Below are 25,173 nucleotides of genomic sequence, written 5' to 3'. Positions count from 1 at the left end.
ATCTAATGTGACCCTCCCCCTGGGTACAAAATACTTTACCCCCCAACTCGGTTTCATTTTCTTCCGCGCATTTGCCCCTCTCTGACATAGTTGCTGTTCCTTTGTTGTCCGTTCCTCCTGCTGCCCCCAGCTAGAAATTTCCACGAGGGCAGGCGTGTTATTGGTCCCTGCTGAGTCCCCTGAGCCCAGAACAGCTCCGGGGGCAAGGGCGCGTCGACCCTGAGCTACTGACTCTGTCAGGTCGGCAGAGAGCTTCCTGGTTCAGTCAGAATGCCCCTGCGAGGTGACTCTTCTTTCCCCTTTGACAGAGGAGAAAACTGAGGCCCCGGGGCTGGGTGTCCCCCCCCCCCCCCCCCACCAATGCCCCAGTGCAGAGCTCTCAACTTCCAGAGGCTCTGGCCACAGGACATTTTCTCCGCCTTGAAGGAGGGACGTCCGAGGAGGATAAAGGGGAATAAAATCAAACGAGAACTTGGAGAGTTGGGTTGGCCGGTGTGGCTCCGGGGCCCCAGGCGGGGTGGCGGCCGCGGGGTCTGGGGGTTTGCTGGCGGACGGCCGGCTGAAGGCTCGTCTCGCCTTAGTTAGAATGCAGCCGTTAGATCCTGCCTGCTCTCTGATGGCTGGGAGTGATTGACACTTACAAATTACCCAGCCGAAAGTGTCGAGTCTTTGACCCCTGAGTAACATCTTTGGCAAGCCTGAGATTTGCCAGCATTTTGTCATCTAATTACTACAAATCCCTTGAAAATTCACTGGCTGGTGAATTTTTAATGCGGGGCAATTTCAATGTGATGCATTGCCCAGATGGGTTCTTGCATTTCTCACCCCTCTCTCCCCCTCGCTTCCCTCTTCTCTCCTCTCCCTGTCTCCATCCGTCTCCGCGTTAACTTTGCTGACCTCACAAACTTTCGGGTGAGCTGCGGCCAGAGGGTGTGCCGTCCACGTTCTCTTCCTCGGAGAGGCGCACACGGGCCGGTCTCCGGACAACATGGGGGTCTTCCTTCTCCCCAGCCCCCTGCCCAGACCTCCCCGCCTGGCGCGACAGAGCATCCTTCACCATACCTTGCGGGCGGGCGCTTTCCCCGGGCAAGAGGGCCGGTGGGTGTTGGCGAGGTTGGTCCCTTTCACGCCCGGTCCTGGGCAAAGCAGGTGTCTCGCCCCACGATTATTGTTATTATTATTATTTTTAACCTCATTCTTTAGATCCTCGGATGATGGAGCTCACCAGGGCAGAGAAGAGACGGCTGCCTTTTTCGGAGCAGAGGACAGACCGCGCCTTCCACTCGGCATACCTGGATAGACCGGAGGGGGAAGCCGGACTCTCTCTGTCCCAGCACCACACGGACACAGCCTCCCCCCACCCCCCGCCACCCCGGCCCCATGCTGCAGGCTGATCCCGGAAATGCAATGCACGGGAAGCCGGGACTTAGGACCCGTTGCCCACAGAAGCAAAACTGTCTTCGAACCACGACTGGAAGGTGGCCCGTGAGCGAGAAATCTGGCTCGTTCCTGCACGGTTCTCAAATACTTCTTACTCCTTTTCTCCCTTCACCTTTTATATGTATATTGGATTCCTATTTCTAAATGCGAAAACAAGATGCCTTTTGAACTTCGTCCCCAGAACAGCCCTCCGCGTGGACATTTTGCTCGTTGACAACTCGGAGGGCGAGAACCATGGTCACAGCCGTGTTCTCGCCGTTGACCTCGTAGAGATAAGTCCCTTCCAGCCACCTCCGCCAGCCCCTCTCCACCCCTCCTCCCTTCCCCCTATTCAGGGAAACGAGGTTTTGCTTTTCAGCCCCATTTCTGGTTACATATGTACATGGCTGATAAAATATTCCGCCTCACCCCTTCTCCCCGTGGGACCCGCCGTCTTCCGGGGAAAGGGTTTGTATGACAACGGCCACGACAGCCTGTGTGTCGCCTGGAAACCGCGGTGGGGGCCGGATCGCTCTCTCTCCGGCTCGTCTTTATTCAGATTCCCTCTCCGGGTTCTGATAACGGCATCGCTGGAGAGGAGAGGCCTGGACCTCCTCTGCGGGTTCCGCCCGAGGCCCAGACGGCGGCCCTCCCTCCCCTGACAGAGGAGAGGCTACTGAGGTCCCTGGTGTTTGTTGCCTGGTATCTCCCCTCCCGCCCTCTGCCCCCACATCCTCCACCTGGGGCCACCCACGCACGCAGAGTGGGCTTTGCCCCTCCCGAGATGTCCCGGCTGTGGATGCCCAGTGCGTGAGCTCACCCTCCCCGGACGCCTTCGAAAGTTGGGGCCAGAGCCGAACTTGGGTGGGGGGAGGTCTCGAAGAAGCAACCTCGGCTGGATGGATAGACCCCAGCAGTCGGAGAAAGGACAGGGCCCCTTGCAGGGGGAGGGGATGTCATGGCTGCTCGAGATTGTCCAGGAGGGAAGAGGGTGAAGAATGGTCTGAGGCTCCACCCAGAGGGTCCTGGAAGCATTTGGACACCGATTCCCATTGCTCTGTCCATCCACCCACTTGGTTGTCTTAACGTCTCCTCGCACGAGTCACCGATGTTCTGAGGTCCAGAGTGTTCCAGAGGCAGAAGGCAAGGGAAGAGGGAGGTGTCCTCAGACGTCTTCCCGACCTCCTCTTACAAAACACAGCAGCTCACTTTGCTCTGAGTTCCCAGTGGCAGGGCCATCACACGAGACGAGCGTTGGGAAAGCCGCGCCCGCGGTGGCCCCCCTCTTCCAGAGGCTTCCAGAGGGCCTCGCCTCGGGGGAGCAGGTGTTTGCAGAGCTCCGTGATGGGCCGGGCCCGGGGCTGCGCCCTGAGAGGCGAGGCCACCGCCCTTGTGCTGAAAAGAGCTTCCAGTCGGGTGTGGGGTTAATAAGACCAGAATGAATTGAATAAACTTCACACGGGAGGTACAGCGTCTTCTGGAAGATGGGAGGAAAGCGTGGTTCGGACATGAGAGCAACAAGCATTTAATAAGCGCCCACTGGGTGCTCGGCACTGGGGTGGTAAAGGCGAGGGACCGGGCCCTGCCCTGGGAGGGTCAGCGTTCAACAAAAACGACCTTTGCGCAGGGATGACGCTTAGGAGGGGGCAGCAAGGTGGGAGGCGGCCGGGGCGTTGAACAGGCAACCGCGGCGGCCTCCGTGCCAAGTACCCACGCGCCCCCTGCGACCCCCGGGCGGGGGCTGGGTGCTCCCCCAAGAGAGGTGTGCAGGTGCCCTGCGTGTGAAATGCAGCCCGGTCCCCCCGTGCCGTGGCCCCATCATCATGAGCCTGCGACACTGGGCCCACGGGGAAAGAAATGCATCTGGGCCTATAAATGAGTCACTGCGAATGACTCGTTCCGTCCTCCGACCCCTGGTGCTGCCCGTCCAGCCTCATGGTCCGGGAAGGAAGCCCAAAGGCGGGTGAGAAGCCATGAAAGCGCCCTTATCATGCCTCAGAATTCCTCTGCTCGTCTCTCCTTGTCCCGTTTCACTGTGCAGCGTGTGGATGTGTGAGCGCCCACACACGCACATTCTGTTCCTAACGACGGTGCCGTTCGGGCCATTTCAGGTCCCGTATTTGAGCCGTAGCCCCCGCCTGCCGATTGGTACCTGCCGGCAGACTTCCAGCGTTCCTTTCCTGCCACTTATGCATTCAGCAAATACTTGCTGAGACCCTGGCACCGTGCTTCGCACGGGGACGTTACCTGCTGAAGCCTCGTGGGAGCACAGACGCTAAACCCGGAACGAAGGGATAATACAATTTCAAGCAGCGGTGAGAGCTAGTGGGCAAAGGGCCGGCTCGGCTGGCGGTGGTGGCCTGGGAGGCCTTGCCCCGGGGAAGTGACTTTTAAGCCAAGAGTCGAGGCCAGAAAGGAAGGCGACATCGGAGGCGGACTGCAGCATCTTGGGCGGAGACCAGCAAGTTCAAAGGTCCGGAGGCAGACGGACCATGTGGCTAAGGACTGAAAGCTGGATGACGGAGGGACGGAGTGGACAGGTGCCCGGCCACGCAGAGGCCACTGTAGAGGGCTTGCTGTTCATTTAGACAAGAAAGGTAAAGGGTGCAACGGTGAAGTGTGGGAGACGGGGTGAAAACAGGATGTGGCAGACACCGCGGGAAAACCGGTGGTTCCCAGCCCCTCCGTCCGTGTTGCCTACCCGGCACCGTGGCAGCCAGAGGCGTGGGAGACACAGTTCTAGCCAATCAGACCCAAGCAGAAATCTGGTAGCTTTCCAGCAAAAGGTTTTGTTCTCCTGATAAAAGGGGTAGGGAAACCGCAGGCCCTCCCTCGCTCCTCCCCACTTCTTACTGCCTTTGATTTAGACGTGATGCCCGGAGCTGCCGCGGCTATTTTGCCCCCTTGAGGGAAAGGCCGTGAGAATTGCAGAGACAGGCAGGCCGTTGAAAATCTGCACCAGCAACCTCCAGATTCTTCAGTACATTGGAAGAATAGTCCCCGTCCGTCTTTAAGATACAATTAGTTGGTTGTTGTGTTATTTGCCAAAAGAATGCCCAGGCTGGTACACAGGGTGAGGACCCGGGGCCGGAGAGAAGTGAGTGGGTGTGTCTGGTTTCGAAAGCCACAGCCTTGAGATTCTGAAATGGAGCGCCCCGTGTGGAAGAACCATCTTTGACGACACAATGAACCTGCTGTTTACTTGAGTGCGGAATGTTCACTGTACGAAACCGAGAACTCCTGCTTCACGTCCCCTCCTTACTGGGGGACTTCAAGTCCCCCTTCCTTACTGGGAAGGGCTAAGGGGAAGCGAGTCTGGCTAGACACGGATCCTTGTTCTCCGTGCAACCCTCAGTTCACCCAAGAGCAAGTTGGGTGGGCAGACGTCGCCGTGTGGAAAAGACTGCTTTCTGGGGTTCAATTCACGGGATCGTGGAATGGAGGTGGGGAAGGAGCCAGGGGTGGTGGAAAACAAACAGGAAGGAGAGAGAGGCGAGAATGTTCCGGCACAAGCCCTGACAGGGCCCGCGTGCTATCCCCCTGGGTCTCCAGAGTTGGGAGGCACGTCGTGACAAACGTTCTGTGCAATAGGAGAGAAAAATGACGAGAATGTGCAAATTCTTGATGCAGAAGACAAAAAAAAAAAAAAAGGACATGTATTCCGTGTTTTTTTTTGTTCTCTCAAGAGGCCCATTCTTAAGCAGAGAGGTGCATTGAAATGGAAATCGTACAACGACCCAGATACCCTGGCATCGAGGGAGGCCTCAGTGGCGTTGAGTGTGTGAGCCCTGGTTCCCAGTACCCAGCAGCAGGCCAGTCCCAGTCCTGACCCCTTAATCCACTCCCTGACCTGAGGTCGAGGGCCAGCGGGGCCAAGAGAAACCGTCACACGGCTCTCTGCCTAAGCTCTGCGGCACAATGGCAGGCAGTCGGCAAACATTTGTCGAAGACCCACGGTGTGCCTGCTGCCCCGCGGGCCGGCCGGTCTACGCCCGGAAAGTTCCAGGTGTGGCGTCCATGGGGACGCCGATGTCTTCTCAGCAGCAGAAACGGGTGACTAGACCGTGGCGTGGACGAATCTCACCGACGGTGCCCAGTGGGTGGAAGACGCCAGGCACAAAATTGCTGCGCGACTCCACTGCCCTTGAGGGGAGCCCGCCGACGGGCTGCAGACGTCCCCGCGCCTTGATCTGGGTGGCGGTCACGCAGGGGTTTACACGGGTACAAATGCAGTGAGATGTGCCTTTTGTCTAAGCTGTAGCTCCAAAAAACAAATAAAAAGGCCACAGATACCCACGTGCGTATGTAATCCAATAGTCAAGTCTGTTATGTGATTTATCCTGTTTTACCTGGATGCGCATTAGAGTCCCCTGGGGAGTTTTTGAAAGACATACACCTTGACCCCACCCCAAGAGATTCTGTAATGGCTCATCCGGGACAGTGGGGGCATCTCAGAACTCCCGGCTAAGTTTCTGGTTGTTAGGTTTTGTGTTTTTTTTTTTTTTTTTGGTGTTGGGGTTTTTTTGCTTTTTATGGTGTCCGTTTTGGTTTGGGTGTGTGTGTGTGTGTGTGTGTGTGTGTGTGTGTTTAACAGGCATTGCAGGTGCCCCCCGGTCATTTTGATGGGTAGCAACCCTGGGCTCTGGGACTTCTGTCTCAAGGGTGACCCTAGCCCCCCCCCCCCCCCCAGGTGTTCACTGTCTATTAGAGGAGACAAGATCCCAGAAATAATCAAAAGTTGGGATTGTCTCTGCTCCAAGACATCTCAGGAAAGAAGTTGGCATAGACCTTGTGTCAGAGGAGATAAGGCTTTGTGGATAAGACGGACGTCCAGTTGGACAGGTCACACGAGAGGGCACGGACAAGCATTCCAGGGTGGAACGGCACAAACGGGGGCACAGAGGCAGACCAGCCTCGGGAGCATGAAGAGCTCTACCTGTCTCTTCGGGGTCCCGTCCAACTGGAATCTTCTTCTGGATTCTTCACCTCCCATGACCTTTGTACATCTCTGCAGAGGAACTGCCCTGTCTGCAAGTCTAACTCCCTATTAAACCGTAAGCCCCCCTCCCCGCCCAGGTACCATGATGGCCATACTTTTGAACCACCCAGCTTCTGACCCAATTTCTTGCCTGGAGAGGGAGAGAGAGCGATATCGTTTCCAACAGAGAGCTGGGAAGCCAGGCCGAAACTGGTGTCAGATAGACCTTCCCCCAAAGCCGCGCCGCTCATAAGGGCTACTCAGGATCAGGTGCCGGACATCATCCGTTTGCATCTGGCCCCGGATCTGGTCTCCGCCGTTCACCCCACTCCGTGCCCAGGAGGCTGGCCCAGGTAGAAGGCGTCAAGGGACTCCCTTTCAAGGATCAAGTTGTGTTTGGCCCCGGGGGAGGCCCTGACAGAAGATGAGAGGCCAGAGGGGAAAGAGGTTGGGCCATTCATTTGCCAGACCCCCGGCTGGCGGGTCACCCGGGGTTGACTGGTCCCCCCGCCCCCCCATCGTCTGACTGGCAGTGGGCGCCATCAGTGACCGCAATGCTTCTTTGTTCTCTATTCATTACCATCCCCCTACGGAGACCCCTTCGACTCCTTCCTAATGACTCCCCCACCGCTAAAATCGCAACACCGCAGACCTACTGGGTGTCTGTTTAGGTACGCATGTTTATGCTTCAGACATCAAAAGGTAAGTTCGTTTCATCTCCCAGGCACCCATTTTTGCCCCTTTGGAGGTGATGTGGACCCCACTGAGAAGGCACGAGCTCTCTGGGCGCCCTACCTCCGGCAGCCGACTTGTAATGGCTCCCCACTGTCGCCAGTCCCGAGGCACTTCACCCCTCTTCGTGGTGCCTCTTCGCCTCGCCCACACCTCTGTTCCTTTGTTAAGCCCTCCTTAATTACCATTTCCTGCCTGCCCCCCCGCCCCCGCTGGAGGGAGATTCGGTGACTGAGCCCACAGCCCACCCCATGTTCCAGAATGTTCCAGAATGTTCTAGAGCATTCTGGAAGCAGGGTGTGAGAGTAGACAGTCCCCACCCCCACCCCCCACACACACCCAGATCCTATTCATCCCCAGACCACCACCCCTCCCGCCTGGAGGCTGGCATGGCTTTGTCCCTCTCACAGCTCACCACCCACCCCCGCCCCGAGACCCTGGGACTTGCAGGTGGAGGGAACACCCCAGCCGCACAGCACAGCCGTGCTTCAGCACCTCATTTCAGGGTTTCCTCCGCATTCAGCATTCAGCGTTTCCTCAGGTACACAGAAAGCACGCCCCTTTCTCAGGAAGTGTCGGGAACATAGGGGAGCAGAGCCGTTTAGCCTCTTTCCAAGGCCGATGGACCCCCTCGCTATCAGCCTCCAGCCCGCAAACACAGTGGAGTCTCGCGTGTCGACCCGCAGCCCTCCGAACGTGTTCTGTTAAGAAAAAGGTTTCCTATATCACACAATCCATGCTGGTTGGCCAAGGAACTTTCCTTCCTATCCCCAGCTGCCTTCGAGGTCCTGCTTGGGGTTCATACCTAACCTGTCGCCCCGAGGATGCTTCTTGGCAAGCGTCTCTTCCTGATGGGAGAGCCAGTGTCTGCACTTTGGACCCTGAGTCTTGTAATGTCGTAAGCCCACCCTGAGAGGCACGGGAGCCCTTTCCTCCCCCGGAATCCTCAACTGCCTCTTTCCTGGATCCACCTGTTTCTCCATTTCTGCCCTCCTTGTAATCAACCCAAATGTTCTTTCTGCCCAGCAGAGCTAATGATTTGGTGCCCCTTCAGGCTGAGAGCCACTAAAGATATTTGCTCAGCATTGTTTTAAGGAGCAGCAGAGAGCTTCCTGGGGAGACGGTAAGAATAAGTGCCCCCTGGTGGAAGAAAGAGCTCGGCCTCTCCTACAGGCACCACTGCAATTCCGCTCCGGCTCTGAACTTGCATATCGTCCTCAGCAAAGCAGTGGCTTCGCCATTAGTTCCTAGACACATGGTCGTACGAAGGCAGTTTAGCAAACATCTTTGTTATGTGAAAAAACTCCTTGGGGATCACCCTCCCTACTCCAAGAGCCTTACAGTGTTACAGAGCTGTTTTGAGTCTCCCCCAACAAGAGTTCTAGAAAACACTGTTTTCTCCTTATTATTACATGTCTATCGCTGATTGTATGTCCTCTAAGGATGGCTGTCCTGGCTGTCCCTGGCTAGGGTCCAGTTGGCCTGATCCTTTTTTTTTTTTTTTTTTTAGAGACAGAAATAGAGAATCCCATGAGGGGCAGAGAGAGAGAGGGAGGGAGGGAGAGAGAGAAGCAGGGCTCACCTGAAGCGGGGTTCAAGCTCACCCGATGCAGGACTTGAACTCTTGAATTGTGAGATAATGACCTGAGCTGAAGTCAGATTAATGACTGAGCCCCCGGGCACCCTGGCCTGATCCTTGATCTGCCCCTTTTGCCTGACCCTGGCCTGCTTTGCCTGCCACACGCCCCAGGATGCTCCTCCGCCAAAACCGCCACCATTCCCTGGGTTAGAGTCAGAATCTTCTTGGCCCCTTCTCTCTCAACCAGTTAAGTTGGTAGAGCAGCAGTTCTCAAATTTTTGAGTCTCAAGACCCCTTTCCACTCTTTTTTTAAAAAAATTTTTTAATGTTTTGTATTTATTTTTGAGAGAGAGAGTGAGAGAGAACGCCAGCAGGGGAGGGGCAGAGAGAGAGGGAGACACAGAGTCCGAAGCGGGCTCCAGGCTCTGAGCTGTGAGCACAGAGCCCGACGCGGGGCTGGGACCCACGAACCGCGAGATCATGACCTGAGCCGAAGTCGGATGCTCAACTGACTGAGCCACCCGGGCGCCCCAATTCCTTTGCACTCTTAAAACAGTAAGGACCTCAAAGAGATGTCATTTATGTGGGTGCCATCCATTAATAGGTACTGTTCAGCAGTTAAAACTGAGACATGTAAAGATACTTAATTCATTTAGCAATACTACCAATAAACTCAATTACATATTAACGTAACGTATTTCGTGGAAAGCTCATGATATTTTCCAAGCACTACACTGAACGTGGGGACGGGGGCAGAACGGCTTCTCCTTTCCGCAGACCTGGGGTGGCTGACTCTCTGTTCTCACACCCGCTTCTGCAATCTGATGCAGTCTGTTGTTGGGGTTGAGGTGTGTGAGGACATTCTGGTCCCACATAGGGCAAGGTAGAAAAGGAGGGCCCTGCAAAGGGTCCCTGGGACTCCCAGCCGCCTCAGAACGCTGCCTGAGAGCGTTCGGATCCCAGTCCCCAGGACCACCCTGTGTATCTGATAAAAATGAAAGTTCTCTGCCAGGAAGGAACACCGTTTTCAGTGGTCGCAAAAGGGGTGGGCACGTGCGTCATTTCAGGGGCCACGCCAACCCCGCGAGGCTCACCTCTGACCTCCAAGTTGCAGCCACAGGTTGGGGGAGAGGGTACAGGAGAGTTGCTTTGCCGCAAAGCCCCACGGTTGCTTCCAGAACAAAAACACAGCCTCCTCCAGTCCATTCAGTGCAAAGCCACATCCAGAGCTAATAATAGTAACGGCAGCTATTACCTGGGGGGATATTATCTGCCACGCCAGACGCTATACGTGGTTAACACACACCATCCCAGTTTGTCCTCCCAGGAGCCCTTAATGCTGTTACTGTGTCCCTTTTACAGATGGTGAAACTGAGGCCCAGAGAGGCAAGATCACATAGCAGAGCCAAATTAGCCCAGCATATGCTGGCAACTACACCCTTCAAGTCCAGTGCTAGTGGCTTTACAACTGGCGTGTGTGTGTGTGTGTGTGTGTGTGTGTGTGCGCACGCACATCTGCGTTTTTATAATCATGGTGTTTGCACGGAGAAGTCTGGAAAAAAATGGACACCAAATCATTAGCGATGGTTACTCACAAGGTTGAGGAAACAGATGGGCCTTCCCTTGCTCAGCCTTTGCTTGTAACGTTTGAAGCTTCAAATCAGAAAAATTAAACAGAGATTTTTTTTGGAAAGTCAAAAATACTTTCCTTGCTGACGCGTGGGGCATGTGGCCGTGTGTCTGTGCGCGTTGGGTGGTGGGGCAGGGAGAGAAACTTCCAGAAAGCTGCAAGCTGGGTGGACAGTTGCCCGGGTCCTGGGCACCGTGAGGCTGGCCTGTCAGATGACGCGGGGGCACTCACGGGTGACCCACAACCAAGCTGTTTCGCCCCGAAGTCCTCAAGGTGGGCACGCACGTGTGGGTGGGCATTGAGGTGCACCAGAAAAACCACCGGTACCCCATCCGCCGAGGACAGCTGGACACTTCTGGGGCCCCAAGCCTTGCCTTCTGGGATGCCCGCCGTCATCCCGCGAGGACGAACCCCCCTCGAAGTCCCCGGGGCTCACAGGACAGGAGATTTTCATTTTCACCCGGGAGACAGCCTGTCTGTCGGATAGCTAGGAGACTCCTTCTATTTTTTTTTTTTCTGAATGATAATTTCCCCCCTTTTTTTGTAGCTAAAAATCACCCAGGCTTGTCCAGACGAGAGGGCAGAAAATTATGCCGTGAAAGAGAAGGGAAGATAATTTCTCCGGGTCACAGACGTCCTCACTTGTCATCGGTCTGCAGCAGGAGAAGTGGAGAAGGAATGAAAATGAAGCCTGGCCCAGATCCATCACTGTCCTCCCCGGCCCTCCCTGGGGGGGACCGACCTGGGGAGGGCGGGAGGGAGGGACGGGGGCTGTGGGCTCCAATCAAGGGACTGGGCGAAGGGGGGAGTCTGCCGACCTGACCTGCTGTCCTCGCCGGACGGGCCCACTCTCCCCCTCGGGCCTCAGTTTCCCCATTGAGCAAACAGGGGTAATCGCTCCCTCCTCGCTTACCGCCTGCACCCCTCCCCCACACAGCAGATCCCAGACGGGAACATTCTGGAGACCCCAGACCACGAAAACACAAGGTGTGGGAGGCGACAACCCTGAGGTCCGCCAAAGGCCGATGAAAGCTACCGGCCGAGAGGGCCGAGGGGGTGGGATCAAGTCCCAGCACCATCCTGACCCCAGCTTGGGCACATCGCCACCCTGCCTGGGCCTCAGTTTCCCCATCTGTAAACTGGGGGGGGGGGGGGGATAACATGACTTAATCCATAATCGTACGAAGTGGACGTTGCACATGATGTGTCTCACATATGGCAGTCGCTCACTTGTAATAAGAGTAGAAACCGAAAAGTACAGGGAAACTACCCGTGGGTCACCCACGTCAACCGCGGGTGATGCCTCAGGGTGTCACTTTCTCGTGTGTAAAAGGAACACACGCTCATAAGGGGGCAGGTTGTAGAAAAACCACAGAATCTGGTCAAACTAGTTCGGGCCGTAACCCTACCACCCACCCGCATGGGCCGGGGCAAGTCACTTTCACTTCCGCGGGCCTCAGTTTCCCCTTCTGCAAAAGGGGGCTGTGATACCTCAGCGGGTGGCCAGGAGGCTCAGAAATACCGCGTGGGCCGTGTCTAGAATGAGGATGATCACAGGTCTCCCAAAAGGCCAACTCCCCGTCCGCCGGTCCTCCTCCCTCCTCCCCACACCCGTCCTCTGCTGGGACACAGCCACTCCGCAGAAGGCAGGGTCTGGCCTTCCCTGCCTCCTGAGTCACAGCAGGGGGAGGAAGCCCGCGGGAAGGGCCAGCAGCCTCTGGACGGCTGGGAGTGACTCTCTCGGCTTGCCAGCACGGTGCATTGTCCCCTCGGCAGAAGGTCATCGACATTCTTTGTTTGTCCGGTGCAGGGGCCGGGCAGGCTCTTTCTGTAAAGGGGCTGATGGTAAATATTTTCAGCTGCGGAGGCCTGCGGTGACCCCCTCACCCCTGCCGCCGTTGCAGAGAAGAGCGGAGTTGCCATAAACAACGTGGACGCAAACGGTGTCGCTGGGCCCCAGTATCACTGATGGACCGAAATGCGCTGCAGCCCAGGGTTCACTCACGGGCCACCATCGGTCTATACAGTGGTTTGTTCCATTGCCCGGGTCTAGCGCTAGTTCCTGTCGCGGGCCAGGGAGGTCCTGAGGTCCGAGACCTAAGACGAAGTGCCCCCCTCATCCCTTTGAGCTTATCATGCTCCCTGCAGCGTCAGTGTCTTGGCACCTGCTGTTCCCTCTGCCTGACATGCCCTTCCGTGCCCTCTTCACCTGATCGGTACCCACTCGTCCTTCAGGTCTCAGCTCAGACATCACTTCCTCCGGGAAGGCTTTCTTGACAGACTGCTCCTCCCACCCCTGACCTCCCTGAGAGCGTGCAGCGTTTGGGATTTGGCAACATCATCTCTGCCACTCAGCAGTTACATCCCCTATGTGCAAGGATCGCTGTGTTCACTCATTCATTCATCAAGTCAGTCATTCTTCAGACATTGACCGGGGACCTGCCCCGGGCCAGATTGAATGGCTGGGGGCAGATAAAAAGCAAGACTTACAAGGAAATACGGGCAAGAAGGCAAACATGGCTGGAGGAAAGAGCGAGGGGAGGGAGCGAGGGAGGGGACGTGTGGGAAGAGGTGAGGTGCACGGGGAGGCTGGATTTAATACAGAGGCGAGGGGGAGGTGTATCAGTCAGCTATTGCTACGATGATGCTGCGAGACAAATAACCCCAACACTCAGAGGCCTAAAACAATACCATAAAGTATTGCTTTGTGTGTCCGTGGGTCACAGTTTGGCTCTGCCTGGGCTCTCTCACACATCAGTGGTCAGCTGTGGGTCAGGTGGCACCTGCAATCGAGGCGTCAGCTGGTTGACGGTTGGCCCAGAACGGCCTCTGCTGGGAGGACCCGGCTCTCCTCCACATGGTCGGTCGCTCATCTCCCAGGCTTGCCCAGAGCTACAAGGAAGAGCAGAAGCTACAAGGTCTCTCGAGGTCTAGACACGGAGCTGGCACAGCATGACTTCTGGGACATTCTATCGGCCAAACCAACGTTGGAAGCCACTTAGGTACACCACTTATCTCTCCCTGCGATAACACGGTGCCGGGCACGGGTGAGGATCTCAGTCAGTACTTGTGGGATGGACGTTCAGGTGGAGGGATGACGGATGGATGTTCTCTGCCTTTGTCTGAGCCAGAATTGACCATGGGCAGGGGTGGGGGGTGGGGGTGGGGGTGAAATCCCTCAGGCTGCCCAATTAGGAGCCCCCACTCCCCTTTCCCGGAGCCGCGACCAGGAAGGAAGACAGTGTTCCTCCTCCCAAAGTTTAATTAAGTGATCTGCCTCCACGGGGTTAATCCTGTTATCACTGCCCAAAGCTGACCACAGGGGCAGTGTAAAATGTCAGCTGTCTGGAGGGCCTGGTGGGGTGCTGAAAGCCACTGGAATTTGGGGACAGGCAGGGGGTAGAGCAGAAGCAGAGCCCCCATGGGGGCAGGACGTCCGCTTTCCAGACGGAACACAAAAGAGCTAAAGTCAGTTTCAATCCCGTCCCAGGAGGAGGTGAGGAGGAGGAGGAAGAGGAGGTCTACTAAGAAGCTTCTGGCTCAGATGGCCTTTGCTCTGGCCATTACCCATCCCGGGCGCCACATTCCAGAGGGAAGCCCTCCAGCCCCACGTCCCCCGTTCTTCCGAAGAGGCGGACACTCCCTCGTCCTGGACCCACAGTTCTGGACCAGACCAGCGTGGGTTTGAATCCTTCATCCACCACTTCCTGTGTGGCTCCGGGCAGATTCTTTTCATCCCCCTGAGCCTCCATTTCCTCCTCTGTGCGGTGGTGGCGGTGACCTTCACCTTCCGGGCCTCGCGAGAGGTGGCAACAAACACCCACAGTCGTGCATTCCGTTCTTGGAAAAATGCCACAGAGGCTTCCTCGTACGATTATGATCGCATTTCCCACACGGCTGATTTCCTCTGTCCCCCCCCACCCCCGGCCCATCCATGGACTCCTTGGGAATACAGATGGTGTCTCAGACGTAGGGCCACCACCTTGCACATCCTAGGGGTGCCTACGACCTCGTGGCTCGTGACCACTGTCCCCTGCAGGTGTGCAGAATGCAGGCTAAGTGACCTTACCGGGCGGCAATGCTCATTGCTGAATCCCAGCGCCTAGCCTGGGACTTGGCAGGTGCTGCCTCTGTGTTTCACAGGTGACTCTTCATCCATCCATCCATCTAACCATCCATCCATCTATCCATCCATCCATCCATCCATCCATCTGTCCATCCATCCATTCATCCATCCATCCACCAATCCATCCATCATCCATCCATCCATCCACCCATCCATCCGTCCATCCATCCATCCATCTGTCCATCCATCCATCTATCCACCCATCCATCCATCATCCATCCATCCATCCATCCATCCACCTATCCATCCACGTATCCATCCATCCACCTATCCATCCACCCATCTATCTGTCCATCCATCCATCCATCCATCCGTCCATCTGTCCATCCATCCACCAATCCATCCATCCACCTATCCATCATCCATCCATCCATCCATCCACCCACACATGTTTGTTGATACCCTATCAGTTTCCCACCTACAAAGCGGGGAGTGGGGGGAGGGGGGCCCTTCTTGCTCTGCTGTGATGGTTTGGGGGAGACTGAGAAAAGTTCCCCCCTTTCCCTGAAAGAGATTTTCCTATCTGGTGCCTGGGATTCCTCCTGAACACAGAAACCGTGGCCGGTGCCAGTCACGACGACCAGGGCACTTGCCGGGGTGGGGAGTTCCTGTAGAGCACTGGCTGCCGAGAGAGGAGCCAAGCCCCCGGGGATGTGGGTGGGGCGGAGGGACACACAGCAGTGCCCCCAAACTGACCCTGGAGTCACCTTTATAATAATGACCAGTAGGTGCACCACACACTGTCCTCAACACTTAAAATTCATCCTCCTGACCAGCCTAGGGGGCGGGTACTATTATTACCCCCATCTTACGGATGAGGAAACTGAGGCCCAGAGAGGTGCCCAAAGCCGGTTGGTGGGGAGCCGGGCCACCAACCCAGAGACCCCCTACGGCACGCTGGAACGTGCTTTTAACCTCTTTGCTGTATGGCTTCCTGCCTCGGTTTCCCCACCGGTCGAGCGGGGCTCTCATTACCCTCCCTACAGCCCTAACAAGGGGGGCAGAGAGAAGCGTGGGGCTCCTCTGGGTGCTGAGAGCTGTTGACCGGGGTGCCGAGGCCGCGAGCACAGCGGAAAGGCTCCGGCTGTGACGCCAGACTTCCCAGCTGGCGGACAGGGGCAGCGAGTCGCCCCTCCGGGAACTTGGCTTTTCTCATCGGCCAAACGGGGTCCCTCGTACCGCCTGGGGTGCTTGGGGGCACGGGGGAGCCGTGCGCGCGGGGGGCCAGCGCGTGGCCAGCAACCGGGGCTGAGTCAGGTGGCGAGAGGCCCGGCGGCCTCCAGAAGTCGGGCGGAAGTGGCAACTCCAAAGAACTCCATAAAATCCAAGTGGCAGTTAAGTCGGGCTCGTGAGTAATTAGCGAAACCCAAATGTCAGACAATGCCAAGGCCGTTAAAACCGTCCTCTGCTCGGGCTCCCGCCCACCGCCGGCTGGGTCTGCACCTCGCCGCTGACCTTCTCGAAGGCCGCAGACGGCCTGCGTGGGTGGGGGGTGGGGGGGGGGGCGAGGACGGGCCTGGGGAGACACCCGGTGGGTTTCACGTTGTGCTCGGCTCGGGTCCCGAGAGAGCCTCGTCTTTCTCATCGGTCAGATGGGTTGTAGCTGCTCCAGAGGCTGCAGGGGGAGTTCGGCCTGGTCGCGGGTCTAGCGTGTCAGGCACAGGAGAGTCACGCTCCGTGAAGCCGGTGCCCCAAACGCAGCCGGTGTGGCAGATGCGGCCGGTACCCCGCCCGAGTCACTCATGCCCGCTGCACCCACCCCCGCTCTGGGCTGGCCGCTCAAGCCCTTCCCACTCCAGAGGCGTGTCCCTCGCCAACGGGGGCTGCCCCCTGGCGGGGGCTTTGCCGCAGCACCCCACAGCCGATGCCTGGTTGATTCAGGGTAAGAGTCGCCCCTTGCTTCAAGAGTGGGGGCGTGGGATCGGGCTGAGGCCACACCCCAGTTGCAACCTCGCCTCTGTCCGGCTCCTTCCTCCGCCGTATCCGGGCTCCCCTCACCTCCCGCTGGCGTCTCCTGCCCACCCTCCTGCCGCAAAACACGTCCTGTGAGGCCCCGTCCCCGGCTCCGCCTGGAAAGGAGGTCACTTAAGGTCATAGGTGTCCAATAGAGACTTGCTGAATCAATAAATACATTGGGGGCCAGTGAAGCGCCCGACCTCAGCTCAGATCATGATCTCGCGGTTCGTGGGTTCGAGCCCCGCGTGGGGCTCTGTGCTGACAGCTCGGTGTCTGGAGCCTGCTTCGGATTCTGTGTCTCCCTCTTTCTCTGCCCCTCCCCCACTTATTCTCTCTCTCTCTCTCTCAAAAATTAATAAACATTTAAAATAAATGAATAAGCAAATACACTGTTATTAAAAAAAAAAAAAATCAGGAACAGGACTAGCATGGGGCAGGGGCAGGGCGCCCAGGACGTAAACGGTAGGCACTCGCTCTTAGGGTCATGCGGACGCCCAGTGCTGCTAAAACCAGTCGCAGAGATCCATCCCGAGACAGGGTAAAGTGTCAAGGTCATGAAACTGTTGACTCAGACGGAGACGGCCGGAGTTCAAATCCTGGCTCTGTGGCATCATCACGGTGACTTCGGGCAGGTCACCACACCTCCCTGAACCTGGGTTCCCTCTTCTCAAACACGGGCGTTGATGATACCTCCCGCCAAGGGCTGCGGGAGGATGAGACGAGACTCTGAACGTCCTTCGCGCACACGGTACGTGTTCGAGAGACAGAAGCCGTGGGGATAACCCGTGCCGGCACTGAAGAGCAGAGACATCCCGTCTCCTTCCCCGCCTGCCCCGGACTCTGGGGGTGAAACGGGGTGAAGGAAAGGTGCAAGATTAGGCCGGAAAACCCCGGGAGCTTAGCGGGTGCCCTGAAGGTCTGCGATGCCGGCCCCACCAGGGGGTGCGAGGGGCAAACCGATGATCTCTCGGAGCGTGCCCTGTGTGAAGCAAAATGCAGCGGAGACGAAGGCCTTCTCTGTTTCCGTCTCTCTGGGGATCCATTGGTGTTTGTACCTTTCACATTCCTTCTTCTCCCCTCAATGCACGATCACTTCCGGCCCCTCTGGGGCCCTAGAGCTTGGGTGAGGCCCACCCACCTCCGAGGGCAGGGGTGATCACCTGACTCAGCACTGGCCGAAGCACTCCCGCCCCCTGGCCTCACTGATTGGCCCAGGATGAGCATGTGACCCAGATTTGGCCAATCAGGACATTCCAGCCTCCCCCACCCCCACCCCGGGCCACACTGAGTGGTCCGGGGATGGGCACCTTGGTCCAGTTGGAGCGAATCCGGGGATGTCTCATTATTTTCTGGAGTCTCTCGTTATTCCTGGACCGCTAACAGTGAGGAAGAGGTAAGCAAGGGGCTTCCAGGGACTGTCACAAACGAAGCCAACACCCAGGACGCAGGATCAGGGAAAGAGACACGCACCAAGCTCTGATGACATTGTTGGAGCCTCTGGATCCCACTGAGCCTGAAGCCATACATCCATCCAGCCCTGGATTTTCGTTGCGGGAGACAATAAATTTCCTTTTTTGCTGAAGTCAGCGTGAGTCGGGTTTCTCCCATCGCAGTCTAAAGAGCTATGTCTGACACAAATATCAGGCCCATTTGCCGTATTTTTACCCCCCAGGGGAAGATTTCCTTCTATCACCACTTGATGTCATGTCTAAGCAACGGTGTGGGAGCGCAGGGGGGGGAGCATCAGACTTGGCATCAGACACACTTGGATCAAGATCAAGGCCCTGCACCCGAGGCAAGGCTCCCATTGTTCTGAGCCTCAGTTACCTCCTCTATTAAATGGGGGTATTAATACTCGCCTCCCGGTGCAGATTCAATGGGAAAGCGCATGTTAAATCTTTGCCTGTGCCGTTCCTTCCGCCCAGGATGCTCTTCCTTTCCCTCTTTGCTGACTTGGCATCTGGTCATCTTTCAGATCCTCACTTCAAGGATCTACCTCTCCCGAGCTTGCTGGCCAAGTCTGGTGGCGCCATGAAATTGTCCTCAGCTCAGTAGCGCTTGGCACGGTATCGATGTGTCATTGCAGGCACGACCGTGCGATCGACGTGTACCGCCTCCCCCGGAAGGTGAGTTGCAAGCGGGCAGGGAAACGTCCGGTGCCCAGCACCGGGCACATAGCAGACGCTCGAGAGACGTGTGTTGTATTGACTGCTGTTGAAGCCCCGGCTTCCACTCAGAACGTTCCAGGCAAAGTGCTTCTGTGCTCCCTAAATGGAGTGGCTGACGGGTCCCGGGATGCCATGGTTCCAGCATGTGGCCTCCGGAGGGGTTGTAACTCAGCTGTGCCACCGACAGGCTGTGTGGCCTTGGACAAGCTCGAGCCCTCTCTGAGCCTCGCTTTCCTCCTCAGGAGAATGGGGACGGTCATCCTTGACCGCAACATCCAAGTACCCGTCCCTCATTCAAGCTCTCTGGCCCTGGACCCCAGACTCGCCCGTGTCAGGCCTCGATCTTCTCGGTTGCAGGATGAGGTACCTAATTCACACGCAGGCTGGAGGGATGAGACGGTCTAATTAATCATCGGGAACCGAGCCTGAATTTAATAGGCACTCAATATATGTGGTCACCACTCTCCTGCTACTTCTGTATTAGTAATATCGGTAAGAATATTAATGTTGTGAACGAGCCGCCTTGGGTCAAGCACCCAACACAGCGCCTGGGGGGCCATCAGTCCCCTTCCCTTCTCCCGGCGAGCGTCCTGGCTCTGTCCGGTGGCTGACCCACCCCAATTAGGTGACTCTCGCGTGAATATTGACACACAAAGGAACCAGCTGGTGGCCTCTGAACTCACCTCACTTGGGATCACAGGCTGATTTCAGCCCCAGTCCTCAGCGCTGAGAGCCAGACTCCTAATCTCCTTTGACACCAAAGGGACCTGGCCTCACCCCAACCTTTGCTCCCCGTCTCCCCGGTTCCCAGAGTCCCCTGGGCCTGGCGGGAGTCACTGCCCACAGCAGGGATGCGGCCTGGACCGAGAGCTGGAAGGCCTTCCCTGGGCCGACGTCTGCGGCTCGCAGCAGGGGGAGATGGAGGTGTAACAAGTGGAAGCCTTTGGCCTCTGGCTTCTGGATGGAACAGGGGTGTGTGCGGGCGGGTTTCCAGCCAGAGAGTTCAGGCAGGAGGCAGTTCTGTCGCCCAGGACGGAAATGCCGACAGCCGACTTTGCATACTGGTGCAAAATGGGGCGGGGACAGGGGAGGGACCGGGAAGGCAGAATTTTAGCACGGGCTGACGGTATCGGGAGGGGACAGTCTAGGAGGGAGGCCCCCTCCCAAACGTACACAGCACAGAGTTTCGTCCCGCGTGGCTCTGGGCTCACAAGGAGAGGAGTCCAGGCGCCTCCTGCCTCTGCAGGACTGTCCGGGGAGGTGACTTCTGTGTTAGCTCAGAGGGGTCAGGGCCAAACTGGACACGAGTCTCAGGACATGCGTCTACACCAGGGCATCAGGCTAAAACCGCACGGGACTGAACATACGGGCACTGGAGGCAAAGAGGCCTGGGCTCTAAGTCCAGCTCCGCCTGCTCCCTAGCTGGGCAGCCCCAGACTGATTACTTAACGTCTCTGGGCGTCAGGTCCCTCACGTCAGGCCTCTGAGTGGTCACACAGGCTCCGGCCTTGATCTTGGTGGACGCCAGGAGAGGAAACTAACACTTCATGGGGCCTGCCGTGGACTGGAATGCACATTATCTGAACACAGCCTTGTAAAGTGGGTGATATTCTTATCCCCATATTACAGATGAGGAAACCGAGGCACAGAGGGAAGGACCCCGAGCTGGACCACCAAAGGGTGCACATCTGGGTGACGGCTTACACCCAGGTGTTTGGGAACCTACAGGCCGGGATCTGGAGCCCCCCTCCCCAACTCTCCCACTCCTTAGGGAAAATGAAATGCACATCCCCCAAATGCAGGCGGCCTCTGATGTAGTGTAACCCAAATGTGCACAGCCCCGGCCCCTGGATTTCGAATCCCAGCCCCCCGCAGATGCCTCCCTCCCACCACACCCCTCTTCCTCCGGCGGGGAGCCCCCCTCCCTGCCGCAGGACAGAGTCTGGCCTCGGCCACCTTGCTTCCGGGGCTGGGGCCGAGAGTTACCGTCGGAGCACAGCCCGGAGAGCGTGGGAGCAAAGGACATGTCAAATCAATCATATTTAAACAAAAGCCTCTCCCGCCCAAGGGCCCTTTTAAAAGCTGCTTATTTAATTAAAAGTCCCATTTTCCATATTTATGGCCCTTATTCAGTTAAATATTAACCGCTGGGGCCAGGGCTGGTGTGTGCTTTGAGAGCGCTGTGTGGGGAGGTTCATTACCGCGGCCGGGATTTACCCGATGGCGGCGCGGGCAGGAGGATCAATGCGCCTCGCCTTGGACAAACACGCCCGAGCCCTCCTCCTGCTGCCTGCTCGCTCGCTCTCCGCCCGGGACAGAGACCAGAGATGGAGAGGCAGGGGGGAGACGGAGAGCCCCAGAGAGACTGGGAGCCAGAGAGAGACAGTGAGACAGTGAGACAGAGACAGAGAGAGACTCAGAGAGGCGGGGAGACAGTGAAGACCCAGAGAGACAGAGACAGAGACACAGAGAGGCGGGGAGACAGTGAGGACCCAGAGAGACAGAGAGAGGCCCAGAGAGATGGTGTGCTTCTCCATGTCTAACTGTGTCTTGCTCAGGACCAGATGCACGCTTGGAGGGGCTCAAGGAGAAATGAAAATTCGGGGCCACTTGTCCATTAAGAATTTCAAGCTGCCAGGGGCACCCGGGTGGCTCAGTCCGTCCAACTGAGCGTCCATCTTCGGCTCAGGTCACCTGAGTGGCAGGCCCTGGCCTCTGTCAACAGCTCTGCATGTGACTGGGCCCCGGGGGCGGGAGTGGGGAGGGGGGTAGAGGTGCCAGGTGTGGGGGTGTGAGCCGGCCCCTGCTGCCCCCACTCAGTGCTGTCCCCGGCTCCCGCTCCGTGGGGAGGCTGCCCCCAAAGCTCAGGGGCAGGAGGGCCCCAGTTTCAGGAACTCCTCGAGGGGTGACAGTCCCTGGCCAAATGCGGGGTTACCAAGAAAGGAATCAGCGGGTAAAGACGAGTGGATCCGAGCGGGGCGCTCCTGTCCGCAGAGCCCCCACCGCACCCTGGTGCTGTCCTCGGGCTTCCCGTGTCCTGCAGGCACCCCTCTAAGCGCCGACCAAGGGTTAGCTCAAGGGGTCCCCACCTCCGTCGCATCAGGTAGGTATTATTCAATCTCCATTTTACGGTGGGGAAACTGAGGGTCCAGGAGGTCGAGTAACAAGCCCAGGGTCACACAGCAAGGGAGGGCTGGGGCTGCTGTGATTTGACCCCAGTCCTCTGGCTCCTAACCCCTTGGTAGAAATGGCCAGTGTCACTGAGACTGGGCTGATGGGCCACCTCTGCCCTTTAGAAGCTGTGTGACCTCATGCAGCTTCCTGCCCCTCCCTGAGCCTCAGTTTCCCCATCTACAAAACGGGGATAATGATAGAATCTCCTTAGAGTTGTTACGGGGATTAAATGATGTCATTCTTGTGAAGGGCTTAGCTGTGCCTGACACCTCTTGAGTGTCATGCCAGCGCTGGGGGACCCGGTGGGGCTGTCACAGGCCCCGCCCCGCCCCGCTCCGCATTACAGCACAGTCTTCTCCGAAAGGCGGAGGAGCCCTGGTTTCCACTTACACTTTGCCAGCCTCCCAGGGGCCTGGCAGGGGGGAGACAGCCCCAGTGCCACCTCTGACCCCGCTGTGACCTCAGCTCTGGAGCACACCCTTGTTCTTCCCGGGGACTCAGTTTACCCATCTGTGGAATGGGGGATCGTTGGGTTTAGAACATCCTCTGGGCCATTTGCAGGAATAATGTCTCTCTCTCGACGGCAGACAAGGTGAAGAATTGGACCGGCTGTGAGAGTCTTGGCAAAACGTGCCCACCTATGTTCTGGAAGGACTGGGTGGAAACAGACGCAGGTGCCCTGGTCCTTAGGTGCCAAATCCGGGCCGGGGAAGGCATCGTCTACATCGCAAACACACGCCCGCGCGCACCACAGAGCACCTTTTGCCCCGTGCTCCACCCCTCCGTGTGGATCCTGTTGGGAGCTTGGTGGCTTCCACCGCTATCCCCTTTCCCGCAAAAGAAAGAAAAAAAAAAATTCTGAAAAGCCAGATTAGAACTTCACACACGCATCGCCGGGAAAAATCTATGTCTCATTTTCATATCTAGCAAAATAAAATGACACCAGAACGCTCCAGCAAACCCCTAGAGGGGGAGCGTGTCTGCGGAAGATGAGGGGTGGGGTGGGGAGACACCTTTCCCAAAGAGGGGAGGCCCCAGGGCCGGGAAGACGGGAGGGGCGGCGGCGGCTGGCCAGGGGCTGAAATCGATCAGGCCATTTTCTCCCCGGGGTCCCAGGAAGGCTGGGGTGGGGTGGGGGGTCCTGGGACGAGCCTGGGGTGGGGGCGGGTGTTGAATGGAGGTGGGGGGGAGTGAGAGAGAGAGAGAGAGGAGGAAGAAAATCCTAAGGATGGTGGTGTGAGAGAGAAAGAGAGAGAGAGAGAGACACTAGGTTATCAGAGAAGTGTGAAGGCAATAATACAATCTGACATTTCTGAAACAAGACCCCCCGGTTGCCATGGCAACGTCTCATGTGGGAGCAGCTCCCGGGAGACGGCTCCGAGATGTACTATAAATGATGTTTGATTAGAATTTAAATCATTTAGGCAGAGAGAAGATAGGCCTTTTGTCAGCAAGGGGACCTGGGGGTGGGGAGGGAGGGGGCCGGGCCGGGCGGGGGAGGGGGCGCAGCCAGGGACCGGGGCTCCGGCTCGGGCTCCACCAGCCTGGGCGCGGGGAGCGGGATCGGAGGTCAGCCCGGGGGTTGATTACTTTTGCCCTCGGCTTCATTCCCGTTTACAGTAACCTTTCGGAGGTGGCCGGAGGGACTGGGAGGGCAGGAGGGGAGAGGCCTGGGGGAGACGGGGGGCATGGGAGGGGAGTGCAGGAGAGTGGCCGAGAGGGGGAGAGACGGAGACAGCAGAGAGAGAGATGGGAAGAGAGACGGGCAGAGAGGGACAGAGAGGCACACACAGAGGGGTGGAGATTTCGAGAAAGAATATAGACCAAGAAATAGCCAGAGAGACGCCGAAAGGAGGTACAGAAGGAAAGGAAAAGAAGCTGCCGGAAGGGAAATGAAGAGAGACAGACCAAGAAGTGGAGAAAAAGAGACACAGAGAGAGAGAGACCGAAGCAGTCAAAGCCAGGGCATCTGTTGCTAAAAGAGAGACAGGCAGACGCACAGAGAGACAGAGACCAGAGTGACACAGAGGGTCACGGATCCCCACACTCAGAATCACCGTCCAGCCTCTGAAAAATGCATCCAGATGCGGGAGCCTGGGATGAGCCGGTCACTTAGGAAACTCTTGGCCTCCCCCTCCTCCTCTGCCTTCCTCTACATGGGGATTCCCTGGGCCTGGAGGCGAGACAGCTCGGGCTTCTGGTTCTAACGAAAATGGGCCAAGCTGGCCCTCCCTGTGACATTTTAGGCAAATCTCCCTGAGCCTCAGTCTCCCCAGCTGTAACATGAGAAGTCTTAAGTCAGACCAGCCTGCAGACAGGGGTTCTGTCTGCCCCTTCGGTTATTTTTAGTTACATTGGTCGCCACTATTTAAAAATTGTGAGAATTCATGTAAGTATTTGGATTTCTGGGTTCTTTAAAAAAAAAATTAGGAAAATCTATCCATGCTGCTGGGCCTGCACTTTTGTGTGGCAGTCACCTGCTGGAGAGGAGCGGCAGTCACCCCTTTTAGGCCGACCAGGAGTCTCTGTCTGCTACAGTCCTTGCCATCCCTTTTGTCTTGTACCCAACCCCCATTCCGTGGGTTTCTGCTTCCTGCCTGGAACATTCAAACCCTGAAAATAACCTCCAGGATCTTTATGGCCATCCACACAACATGGTAGGTGCTCCATAAATGTTTCATTAAGGCAGGAAGGAAGAGCTACAGTTCAGCTAATGACTAGGGAGACTGAGTAGGGGGACACCGATGGGGTGGGAGACACAGGCAGCTATTGGAAAAAACGGACCTGGCGCCATTGGGCACTGAGGATAAAATGATCTGCTGGGGCACAGCCCAGGAGGCGGGTGGGAGGGAAACGTACTCGTCAAGAGGCAAAGTTGCAATTCCCTGGCTCGACCCCTTCCTCACGCCCTTCAAGGCGCTTATCACGGTCGGTATGTTTGTTGTTTGTTTACTTGGATGTGTGTTTGGTCTGCCTTCCCCCAGACCTGTGAATCCCATGGGAATGGAGGCTACACCTGGTGCGGGTACTGTGTGCAGTGGCACATAGTAGGTGCCCAGACAATTCTTGATGAATAAATGGAGGGATGACACCCCCTTTCTCACGTGCTCCTTACATCTCCTGATTTTGCGCTGGGTATTTGAGGCTACGTGAGCCCTCTTCTCATACCGTTTTTGTATGATCAAATCCAAACGATTTGATCTTGTTTTGTGCATGTAGAAGGTGATGGTGATGTGTGACCCTACGCGTGTAAGAGGCACTTAGTGTCTCTGAGCTCCAGTTTTCTCACCTACAAAGTAGAGCTAATTACCTTCATCATGGGGATGTTCAGGAATGTCCTACAGAAGCATCTGACACATTGTAGGTGCTCAATAAATCGAAGCAATTCTTTCTTATTTTTATGTTTATTTT

The 25,173-nt window shown here is 56.9% G+C and overlaps 1 protein-coding gene and 1 long non-coding RNA gene across 3 annotated transcripts in view; both read left to right on the top strand.

Moving 5' to 3' along the window:
* RBM19 (RNA binding motif protein 19) overlaps window positions 1–11,008 on the top strand; it is a 151,017-nt gene extending 140,009 nt beyond the window's left edge. The window contains exon 25 of one of the 2 annotated variants that reach the window (XM_043557683.1): window positions 10,886–11,008. In XM_043557683.1, coding sequence (XP_043413618.1) covers window positions 10,886–10,954 — 69 coding nt within the window. In that variant the 3' untranslated portion in view covers window positions 10,955–11,008. Of the gene's footprint in view, window positions 1–1,203; window positions 1,621–10,885 lie in introns of those variants that run through there. The other variant, XM_043557681.1, reaches the window with a different exon arrangement.
* A 4,692-nt stretch (window positions 11,009–15,700) lies between these two features.
* Window positions 15,701–19,052, top strand: LOC122469981. Its single transcript, XR_006293789.1, has 2 exons — window positions 15,701–15,812; window positions 18,396–19,052. It is a non-coding gene; the product is annotated as an uncharacterized LOC122469981 (long non-coding RNA).
* The last annotated feature ends 6,121 nt before the right edge of the window (window positions 19,053–25,173 follow it).

This window comes from Prionailurus bengalensis, chromosome D3, assembly GCF_016509475.1.
Source record: "Prionailurus bengalensis isolate Pbe53 chromosome D3, Fcat_Pben_1.1_paternal_pri, whole genome shotgun sequence".
Taxonomy (NCBI): Eukaryota; Metazoa; Chordata; class Mammalia; order Carnivora; family Felidae; genus Prionailurus; species Prionailurus bengalensis.
This window is presented reverse-complemented; position numbering and strand designations above follow the sequence as displayed.